Source organism: Carlito syrichta, unplaced genomic scaffold (assembly GCF_000164805.1).
Source record: "Carlito syrichta isolate Samal-C Ts95f unplaced genomic scaffold, Tarsius_syrichta-2.0.1 Scaffold126545, whole genome shotgun sequence".
Lineage (NCBI taxonomy): Eukaryota > Metazoa > Chordata > Mammalia > Primates > Tarsiidae > Carlito > Carlito syrichta.
This window is the reverse complement of record NW_007070641.1, coordinates 26,267-37,466: the sequence shown is the minus strand read 5'-3', so window position 1 is coordinate 37,466 and position 11,200 is coordinate 26,267. Positions and strand designations below refer to the sequence as shown.

At 56.4% G+C, this 11,200-nt stretch overlaps 1 protein-coding gene across 1 annotated transcript in view; it reads left to right on the top strand.

The window, feature by feature from the left end:
• Positions 1-29: 29 nt before the first annotated feature.
• LOC103250128 (zinc finger SWIM domain-containing protein 4) overlaps positions 30-11,200 on the top strand; it is a gene marked incomplete at its 3' end in the record, with an annotated part of 14,194 nt that continues 3,023 nt past the window's right edge. Inside the window, exons 1-8 of the mRNA XM_021707873.1 lie at positions 30-215; positions 1,291-1,458; positions 2,097-2,462; positions 4,452-4,589; positions 5,008-5,262; positions 5,846-5,981; positions 8,344-8,498; positions 10,407-10,570. Coding sequence (XP_021563548.1) covers positions 74-215; positions 1,291-1,458; positions 2,097-2,462; positions 4,452-4,589; positions 5,008-5,262; positions 5,846-5,981; positions 8,344-8,498; positions 10,407-10,570 — 1,524 coding nt within the window. The remainder of the gene's footprint in view (positions 216-1,290; positions 1,459-2,096; positions 2,463-4,451; positions 4,590-5,007; positions 5,263-5,845; positions 5,982-8,343; positions 8,499-10,406; positions 10,571-11,200) is intronic.

Genomic DNA, 11,200 nt, shown 5'->3' with positions numbered 1-11,200 from the left:
GAGGGCCCCGGGGGGCCGCGGCGGGCGCCCGCCCGCCCTGCCTCACCCTCCTGTCCTGGCACAGGTGCGGGAGATGCTGCGGATGCGGGACTCCAACGGGGCGCGCATGCTGATCCTCATGACCGAGCAGTTCCTGCAGGACCCGCGCCTGGCCCTGTGGCGGCAGCAGGGCGCCGGCATGACCGACAAGTGCCGGCAGCTCTGGGACGAGCTGGGTGAGGCCCACACTCCAGTGCGTGGTAGATACCGGGTGCTGGCTCCCGCGGGTCAGCCCCGAACCTCCCTCCATTCATGTGACAAACGTGAGCACCCCCCACGTGCCAGGCACGACTGGAGGCCCTGGTGCTCCCGCTCAGAGCGCAGGAGACAAGCTCCTGTCCCACAGAGCTGATGTCTGGCAGGAGGCGGGTGGGAAGATATCCTCGGCTCAGGATCCATACACACTTTCCGTAAGGACCAGGGAGTCCATATTTCCAGCTTTACAGGCCACTGGGTCTCTGTCAAGACTCCAGCTCTGCCCACTGTGGTAGAAAAAGCAGCCACAGACACATAACCAAGTAGGCATGGTGGCATTCCAGGAAAACTGTATTTAAGAGCCGGGTGGTGTGTGCCTGTAATCCCAACTACTTGAGAAGCTGAGGCAGGAGGATTTGCTTGAGCCCAGGAGGTTGCGTCTGTGGTGAGCTACGATCGTGCCACTGCACTCCAGCCTGGGCAACAGGGTGAGACCCTATCTCGAAAAAGAAAAAGATCTTTATTATGGATGCTATATTTATTTATTTATCTGAATTTCATATTATTTCCTTGAGTCGCAAAAATATTCTTTTGAGTTTTTTCCCCCCACCATGTAAAAATGTAAAATAGGCCCAGCAGAGTGGCTCATGCCTGTATTCTCAGTGCTTTGGGAGGCTGAGGAGGGAGAATCATTTGAGCCCAGGAGTTGGAGGCTGTAGTGAGCGCTGATGGAACCACTGCACTCCAACCCTGGGGACAGAGTGAGACCCTGGGGACAGAGTGAGACCCTGTCTCAAAGATAAAAATAAACTCGGGAGGAATCTGGCAGCCCAGGCTGGAGTCCCAACTTCTGACTTACCTGCTATGTGACCTTGGATAAGTGGCGTTACCTCTCTGTGCCTCAGTTTTTTTCCCTGTAAAGCGAAAGGCTCAGAGTGACAACCTCCAGAGGGTCGAGGTGGGAATTCAGCAGAGCTGTGCCCGGCACACAGAAGCCTCCAGAAGCATGTGCGGCTGCTGTTGGCCTGGCTGCTGAGCCTGCCCATGCTTCCTCAGGAGCCCTGTGGGTCTGTGTCATCCTGAGCCCCCACTGCAAGCCAGAGGAACGGGCAGGCTGGCTCCAGCTGCTTGGCAAGTGGGACAAGCTCGACACGTGCCCGCTGGAAGAGGGCAACTACTCCTTTGACGGCCCCAGCCTGCAGCCCCCTACGGTCCCCAACCCAGGTAGGAGAGGGGTCCCTCCCACGTCCCTCAAAGCCATCACCACTGACTGCGGCCCCACTTCCCATCATGGTGCTCTGGCCGAGGAGAGAGAGGGAGTGGGGGAGAGCAAAGGCTTCCTAGCCCTCGCCTGCCCTCCCATCCAGGAGGGAGTGCGTGCTGAGGGCAGGAGCAATAGCAACCCTAGGGGGAGTGAAGTGGCCAGCCTGGGCAACAGTGAGACCCATCTGCATTTTTAAAAATATGCAAGACAATTGCAGTCCTGGGATGGTCTCCTGGCTCAGCCTCCTATAAGCTATGGCAGCAGAGAAAAAGAAAGGGGGAGGAATCGGAAGGGGTGAGTAAGGTATCAAGACAAGAGAGACAAGTAAGGAGGGAGAAAGGGACAGAGAGGCCAGCAGGCAAAGGAGTCAACAGGAGGGACAAGAGAGAGCTTGAGGAAAGAGGGAAAGAAAAACAGCAGGAGGGTGGAGAAATAGTTTCCTCAGCCTCAGTTTTCCATCTGTACAGTGGGGCTGTAATAGCCCCTGACACACGCGCATGCATCTCGAAGGGCTGCGCTGAGGACTGGGGAGATGAGTTTTGCCCATTGGCCTAGGGCCAAACCCCAGGTCAGTGCCTGCTGGGATTCTCTCCTGCAGGCTCGGAGGAGGAGGAAGAAGAGGAGTTGGTGGTGGCAGCCACCAGTTCCCGCCACACGGTGTTTGGCCGTGCCCTGCGGGCTGGACAGCTGCACTGGAGTGACGCCCACCTGCAGAGGATCCTGGCCAGCGACTCCTATGGCCCCAGCCTCACAGGCAGCAGCATGGGCGGCGACAAGCCGACCTTCGACTCCCAGGGCCGCCCCCTCTGGCTGGGTGAACCTTTTCCCACCGCCTGTGCCCGTGTGGACACCCTGCGTGCCCACGGGTACCCCCGCCAGGCCCTGCGGCTGGCTGGTGCCATTGTCAACACACTCCGGCTGCAGCGGCGGCACCAACTTGAGAGCTATAAGCAGCAGAAAAAAGGTGAGCACTGATACCGCCATCCTGTCCTGGGGGCTGCAGACACAAATGCCAGTCACCAGGAGCCATGGCCAACTGGAGAGAGTCTGTGGGTACCAGTCAGGGTCCCACCAGGAAAACAGAACCACCCTAGGTGTCTCAACCAGAAAGGAATTTAATGCAGGGAATTGAGGGCTCATAAAACCATTGGAAGAGCTGTGGGACTGAAAGTTTGGGAAGTCAGCCAAGTGCAGAGGCTCATGCCTGTAATCCCAGCACTTTGGGAGGCTGAGGAGGGAGTCCAGCCTGGGTGACATGGATGCCGTCTCTTCAGAAAAAAGCACAGGGGTCATTGGGGAAGTCTCTGCTCAGATTCAAGATCCCAAAAATGTAGGGATCATAACAAACTTTACGTAGTGGGGCCGCTCCCAAGAGAATACTCAGAATCCACTAGCAAACCTGTCTGTACCCTGTGGCCCACCACACACCTGCTCACAGCTGGTACAGCTTCCGTTTCTCATGCAAAGGAGTCTGGGAAATGTAGTGTCTAAGCTTTTAGCCCCTGCAGTGGGGGGACGGGTGCCAGGCACATGCCCTTAAGGAATGTGGATTCAATGTGGCCTGGCCTTCTGGTTTTTCAAGACAGGCCAGAAATCTGGATTATTTGATGTGGAATTCACTGATTTTTAAACATGAGCCACAAATTCAAATTTGTGTTTAAAGAAAACTCACTGAGCTGGGCATGGTGGCTCACACCTACAATCCCAGCACTTTGGGAGGCAAAAGCAGGGGGATCGCCAGGAGTCTGAGAATAGCCTGGGCAACATGGCTAGATCTCTTCTCTACAAAAAAATAGAACCATTAGTCAGGTGGGATGTACCTGTAGTCCCAGCTACTTGGGAGGCTGAAGTAGGAAGACTGCTTGAACCCAGGAGGTCAAGCCTGATGTGAACTATGATCATGCCACTGTATTCCAGCCTGGGCAACAGTAAAACACTGTCTAAAAAAACAAAAAAAGCCAGGCTTGGTGGCTCAGCCTGTAATCCCATGCTTTGGGAGGCTGAGGTGAGTGGATTGCCTGAGCCCGCGGGTTCGAGACCCGCCCGGGCAACTTGGCGCGACCTCATCTCTACAATAAATCAAAAAATTAGCCGGGCGTAGTAGTGCGCGCCTGTAGTTCCGGCTACTCGGAAGGCTGAGGCAGAAGGATGGCCAGAGCCCAGCAGGTCGAGGCTGCGGTGGCCGGGAGCGTGCCATGGGCGACAGAGTGAGACTCCAACTCAAAAAAATTTAAAAAAACCCAAAAACCCACATTTGTAGATGAAATATGGGGAACAGGAGGGAGGCCACCATTTGTTTCTCTGGGTCATGCGGCTGATAGATCAGCTATCAGGAAACCGAACGGACAGCATGTCACAGAGGAAATGTGGGGGCATTGGAACCCTTAACAGAGCTCTGACCAGGCTTGGCAGCATCAGGAAGAGGCCCTCATGTGAGAGCTAAGCTGAGAACTTAAGGATGTATCAGAGTTAACCCAGGAGGAGTGGAGGGAGGAAGAGTGTTCTGAGCCAAAGAAGCGACACAGTCAGGAGCCCAGAGGCAAGAGCGTGCCTGACTTGGAAGATGGGCATGACCAAATAGTGCGACGTCATGTCTGTAAAAATTACAAAAAGTAGCTGGGCATGGTGGCATGCGCCTGTCGTCGGGAGGCTGAGGCAGGAGGCTCATCTAAGCCCAGGATGTCAGGGCTGCAATGAGCAGTGATCGTGCCACTGCACTCTAGCCTGGTGACAGAGTGAAATAAATAAATAAAAAGAAAGCGCTCAGTGTTGTACCTGTGCCCTGCCAGGCATGAGTTTGATGAGCATTACAGAGCAGAGAAAATGGCCACCCGGTGGACAGGGAGTGGGCACCAGGAGGCTGGGCTGGGCTGCACTGGGGGCCAGGGAGAGGAACACCCCTTAGAGGCTTGGGCAAGTGGGCAGTCATTGAGCCCCCTCTTTCTGCCGACAGAGCTGCTTCAGAAAGGTTCCACCTGCATCACCAACACGGAAGGATGGGTGGGCCACCCCCTGGACCCCATTGGCTGCCTCTGCAGGGCGCTCCTGGAGGCCTGTCGCCTGGAGGAGGAGACCCTCGCCCTTTACCCAGGTATCCAAACGGGGACACCGGGAGGAGGTGGGACAGTCTCACCCCTTGGCCACGCCCCCTGCCCTGTTTCTCCAGAAATGACCCCACCCCTTTACCCCGGGGCCACGCCCCCAGCCCCGAATCCCTGGAAGCGACTCCGCCCCTGCCACTGGCCACGCCCCCTGCCCCGTATCCCTAGAGGTGGCTCCGCCCCGTTACCCTGGGCCAGGCCTCCCGCCTGGTGCCTGTAGGTTTAGCTTTTCCTGAAAGTGAGGCAACCCTAGGCCTGGCTGCTGCTAGGAGGCGGGGCTCTGGCGAGTGCTGGGAGCCTCTGGGCTTTCTTTAAAGCCCACCCCGCCCCCAGTCCTCACGCTCAGAGCCAAGGGCCACGGGGTCCTCGGAAGGGATCCGCCTCCAACAGCCCTGGTGCTGTCTCCAGACTCAGGCCCTGAGAAGCGGAAGGCGGCCTACCAGCACGTGCCCGTGCCCGGGAGCCCTGGGGAGTCCTACTTGGCCCTGGCGCTGGAGGTGGCCCTGCTGGGGCTGGGACAGCAGCGGGCCCTGCCGGAGGGGCTGTACGCCCAGGACAAGGTGGTGCGCAACGAGGAGCAGCTGCTGGTCCTGCTGGAGGAGGTGGATTTGGATGAGCGCCTGGTGCAGGTGCTGCGCAAGCAGGCGGGGCTGCTGCTGGAAGGTGAGGCCCCGCCCCTATCCCGGCCGATCGCCGGGTAGGGTCCTGCCCCCGTCCTCGCCTCCCGCCCTAAGCGTCCGCTCATACCTTGGCGGTTCCTACAGGGTGAGAGCCAGGTGTTGGTCCCGGCTCCTATTGTGAACTCCAGCCAATCACTGCTGCGAGTGTGAGGCCCCGCCCCCTGCCCCTTGGAGCCAGTGAGCCTAGTTGAGGAGGCTGCAGCGAGGCCAACCCGCCCTCGACCACCAAGCGGGCGCCGCCCCTCGCCGGGGCCCTCTGTGCCACTGGACCTTGCGGGTCCTGGGTCATCGATCTTCCTCCCAGGGGCAGATGCAGCCCCATCTCCCCCCTCTGGCCTCACCTTGCCTCTGAGTCCTGCTCCCCACCCAGGGGTGCCCAGCGTTTCCCATTACCTGGACAAGTTACCCTGCACTTGTCTCAGTCTCAACCCTGAGCCCCTAACGCCGGGACCTCCCAGGCCTCAGTCACTTCTCCTGGGGCCACCCCATGCTCCACTTGGAGCCTGGGGTCTTAGGAGGCCTGGGCGAGTCCGCACCTGGGAGCTGAGCTTGGGCTCTCCCTGCAGGGGGTCCCTTCAGCGGCTTCGGAGAGGTGCTGTTCCGGGAGAGCGTGCCCATGCACACCTGTGCCCGCTACTGTTTCACCGCGCTGCTGCCTCATGACCCCGACCTGGCCTATCGCCTGGCACTCCGAGCCATGAGGTGAGGACAGAAGGCTGGGGACAGGGCCAGGGTGGGGTTGGGGGTGAGAGGGGCATGGGAGGGAGGTTCAGAACCCCACCCTACAGCCTGAACTCACAGCCTGGCTAATTCAGTCGCCCTCACCTTGGTAAACAACTCTGCCATGTGCTTTTCAATATTAACTAGAAATGTGTAATATTATTTTGGTGGGTTTTGTTTTTTTTTTTGAGTCAGCATCTCACTGTGTCACCCTGGCTGGAATGCAGTAGCACGATCATAGCTCACCTCAGCCTTGACCTCCTAGACTCAGGTGATCCTTCTGCCCCAGCATCCTGAGCAGCTGTAACTATAGGCCTATGCCCCCAAGCCTGGCTAATTTTTTGTATTTTTGTAGAGACAGAGTCTCACTGTGTTGCCCAGGCTGGTCTCGAACTCCTGGGCTCAAGCAGTCTTCCCACCTTAGCCTCCCAAAGTGTACTGTGCCTGGCCCCACCACCTGTTTTTGTATAGCCCACGAGATACAATAGTTTTTATATTTTTTAATGGTTGAAAAACTCAAAAGAATATTTTGTGACCCAAGAAAAGTATATGAAATTCGAGTCTCGGTGTCCAGAAATGGTTTCATTGGCCTAGAGCCATATCCGTTCATCTGTGAATTGTCTGGGGCATTTTTGCACATCAATGGCAGAATTAAGTCTTGACCATAGAGACCAAGTCGCTGGCAAAGCCAACAGATTGGCTTCCAGCCCCTTGCAGGAAAAAGCTGCTGACCGCCAGTCTAACTCCATGACTCAGGACTGCATCTAATCTTCAGAACAACCTGGCAAAATAGGTATATTTTCAGTATTCTCATTTTCCACATGAAAAACTAGCCTTGAGATGGTTTCTAGTGCCCAAAAGTTCCATAGCAAGGACATTTGGGTACTATTTGGAACAGGAATTGTCCATGCTGTTTAATCACATCTGGCAACTTTAATTAACTTTCAAAATACAGCCAAGTGCAGTGGCTCACGCCTGTCATCCCAGCACTTTGGGAGACAGAGGTGAGAGGACTGCCTGAGTCTAGGGGTTCAAGACCAGCTAGGGCAACTTGGCAAGACCTCGTTTCTACAATAAATCAAGAAAAATTAGCTGGGCATGGTGGTGCATGCCTGTGATTCCAGCTACATGGAAGGTTGAGCAGAAGGATCCCCTGAGCCCAGGCAGGTTGAGGCTGCAGTAGCTGTGAGTGTGCTACTGCATTTCAGCTTGGACGACAGAATGAGACTCAGACAAAAACAAAACAAAAGAAAACAAAAACACAAAACTTCATCTATGATGAGCCACTTGCAATATGCCTTACCAGGAGGCTGAGGCAGGAGAATCACTTGAGGCCAGAAGTTCAAGACCTGCCTGGGCAACATAGGGAGATCTTGTCTTTACAAAAATGAAAAAAAGTTAGCTTGTTTGGTGGCTTATACCTGTAGTCCCAGTTATGCTGGATGCTAAGGTGGGAGGATCGCTTGAGCCCAGGAGTTCGAGGCTGCAGTGAGCTGTGATCACACCGCTGCATTCTAACCTGCGCAACAAAGCGAGACCCTGTCTCAAAGAAAGAAAGAAAAAAAACAAAAACTACACATTCACACTCACATATTTTGGTGGGGACATTGAGTCATTCAACAAACATTAGCTGTTCACCTACTGTGTGCCAGGAGCTGTTCCAGCTGCTGTAGTGAAAAAAATAAAATATTCAAGAATCCTGCCTTCATGGAACCGACGTTTTAGTGAGGGAGAGACAGTAAATAAATGAATAGGTAAATGGTATTGCATGTCAGACGGTGCTACATTTGCTGGGGAAAGGAGAACAGGGGAGAGGGTGAAGTTGCAGTTTCATGTGTGGTGGGGGATGCCAGGGAAGCCCCCACTGAAAAGCGCTGGAGCAAAGACCAAAGCAGGTGAGTGAGGAGCTGCCAGGAGATGGGAGATGAGTGTTCCAGGCAGAAGGAACAGCCCGTGCAAAGGCCCTGAGGTGGGACTGCGCCTGGTGTGTTGGGGCCATTGAGGGGAACAGGGGCGGGAGCAGAGCCAGCAAGAGGGAGGGGCGTCATGGAGGGACTCAATGGGGGTGATGTGAGGACACAAGGAACCCCTCACTCCTTTATCAGGCACGACGTGGCTCCCGGTGAGAGACTGGATCATGGCCTGTTTAGCCAACTCCTGGGTGATCCACATAGTTCTCTACCCCGCTTCTAAACAGCACTGCAGGGGACATCTCACATGTGCTTCCTCTATCTCCTTGGCTCGCTCACCCGCGAGCAGAGGCTAGGACAGGAGGCCTCTCTCTCCTGGAGAGTCTGGAGGCAGCAGCCCGCCTCTCCATGGACTTGCTTCTCCCCCACCCCAGGCTGCCCGTCCTGGAGACGGCGTTTCCGGCTGGAGACCCTACCCCCAACCCTCTGGACTCCATCATGAGCAACCGCTTCCCCCGCTGGTTCATCCTCGGCCACCTGGAGACCCGCCAGTGCGAACTGGCCTCCACCATGCTGACAGCCGCCAAGGGTGAGGATGGCCACCCCGTCCTTGTCTCTGCCTTCTCCTTCCTCTTTCCCTCTGTCTTTCCTGCCTCCTCTTATCCGTCTGCCAAATTCCACCGGTATTTTCCAAGCAACTTCGAGAGGTACCAGGCACTGCCCTGGGTACTTGGGGGTGCAACAGGTGACAAACTGTCCCAGATCCCCGGCTATGGCTACTGACGTGCTAGTAGGAGAAGACGGCGGTGCAGGAGGGAATAAAGCAGGTGGACACTTGAGGGAAGGCTGGAAGGGGATGGCAGAGCCATGCGGGTACCTGGCATCTTAGCTTGGGCGGCCATCACAAAATACCAGAGGCGGGGTGACTTAAATGACAGAATGGCTTTTCTCAAGTTCTGGAGGCTTGAAGTCAGACTAGGGGCCAGCACCTGATGAGGGAGGGCTCTCTGGCCTGCAGGAGGCTGCCTTCCTGCAGTGTTCATTTATGATGGGTGGGAGGGGGGGGAGAGAGAGAGAGAGAGGAAAGAGAAAAGGGAGAAGGGCACGGTGCCGTGGCTCAGGGCTGTCATCCCAGCACTTTGGGAGGCCGAGATGAGAGGATTGCCTGAGCTCAGGGGTTCGAGACCAGCCTGGGCAACTTGGGGAGACCTCATCTCTACAATAAATTTTTCAAAAATTAGCCAGGCGTGGTAGCAGACACCTGTAGTTCCAGCTATGGAAGGCTGAGGCGGAAGGATTGCCTGAGCCCAACAGGTCTAGGCTGCGGTGGCCATGAGCATGTCCCTGCTCTGCAGCCTGAGTAACAGAGAGACTCCTACTCAAAAAAATAAATAAAGCTGGGCTTGGTGGCTCAGCCTGTAATCCCATGCCTTTGGGAGGCTGAGGTGAGTGGATTGCCTGAGCCCGCAGGTTCGAGACCCGCCTGGGCAGCGAGACCTCATCTCTACAATAAATCAAAAAATCAGCCGGTCGTGGTAGCGCATGCCTGTAATTCTGGCTACTCGGAAGGCTGAGGCGGAAGGATTGCCGGAGCCCAGCGGGTCGAGGCTGCGGTGGCCGGGAGCGGCCACTGCACTCGAGTCTGGGGGACAGAGTGAGATTCCAACTCAAAAAAATAAAAAATAAATAAATAAGGAAAGGGAGAGGGAGGAGAGAGAGCAAGTTCAAGTTCGCTGGTATCTTGTGTTATAAGGGCATTCATCCTCTCATAAGGGCCCCACCCTCCTGACCTCATCTAAACCTAATTATCTCTCAAAGGCCCAACCTATCTCCACATATCACACTGGGGGACAGAGCTTTCAAGTGTGATTTTGGGGGAGTGGAGGAAGAGCATTCTAGGCAGAGGGAACCGCCAGTACAAAGGCTCTGAAGCTAGATGGTTCCTGTCATGAGGAAGAGAGAGGAGGCTGGCATGACTAGAGCAGGGGGTGGGGGACAACAGGCTCTGGACCAGTGATAATGATAGTAATAAAATCGAACACTTGTCTGGCTTTTTGCCACGTTAAGACTTTTCCAAGTATGGGCTTGCCACAGCCCTGAGATGGGTTCCATTGCCTTAGTATTACCCATTTTACAGATGGGGCAGCCGAAGCACAGAGAGGTGAAGTGGCTTGCTCAGGGTCACACAGCAAGTGCATGGCAGGACAGAAATTTGAACCCTGGCATTCTGGGTCCAGACTTGATGCCATTGATGAGGAGGGGTCCAGCGGGTCCCTAGGTGGCCTCCTCCCACTGTAACCGGACAGGGAGGCAGAGGAAATAACCAGCAGGTGGGGGGACAGGGAGGGTCTGAATCATCATGGAACCATTGCCTGGTGTCTTCCTTCACACTCACACATGTGTCCTGGGAGGAGGGACCCGCATGAACAGGTTGGGCAGCTGCAGACACTGCTGCTGGGGTGTGCCCAGCGGTGTCCTCTGTTCGTCCTTCACCCAGGAGACCCCAAGTGGCTGCACGCGGTGCTGGGCTCCATCCAGCAGAACATCCACTCTCCAGCCCTGCTCTTCAAGCTGGCGCAGGACGCCTGCAAGACGGCCACCCCAGCCAGCGTGCCTCCGGACATCACACTGCTGGGCATCGCGCTGGAGCTGGGCCTGCAGGTGAGGACCGCCAGGTGGATAAGGGACAGCAGGCTGCCGTGGCACAGCTGAGGGCGGGACTGAGAGCCGAAGACCAGCATCTCTGGGGGCGGGGCCTGAGCATGAGCTGCGCCTCTGGGGATGAGGCCTGAATGTCAACCTCACTTCTGGAGGCGGGGCCTGAGTGTGAGCTGCGCCTCTGGGTGCGGGGCTTGAGTGTGAGCTTTTCCTTTGGGGCAGGGCCTGAGTGTGAGCTGTTCCTCTGAGGTCGGGGCCTGAGGGTATGCCACTCTTGGAGGAAGGGCCTGAGTGTGAGCTATTCCTCTGAGGGTGTGGTCTGAATGCCAATCTCACTTCTGGAGGTGGGGCCAGAGTGTGAGCTGTTCCTCTGGGGGTGGGGCCTGAGTGTGAGCTGCGCCTCTGGGGGCGGGGCTTGAGTGTGAGCTTTTCCTTTGGGGTGGGGCCAGAGTGTGAGCTGTTCCTCTGGGGGCGGGGCCTGAGTGAGCTGCGCCTCTGGGGGTGGGGCTTGAGTGTGAGCTTTTCCTTTGGGGTGGGGCCAGAGTGCGAGCTGTTCCTCTGGGGGCGGGGCCTGAGTGTGAACTGTACCTCTGGGGGCGGGGCTTGAGTGTGAGCTTTTCCTTTGTGGCGGGG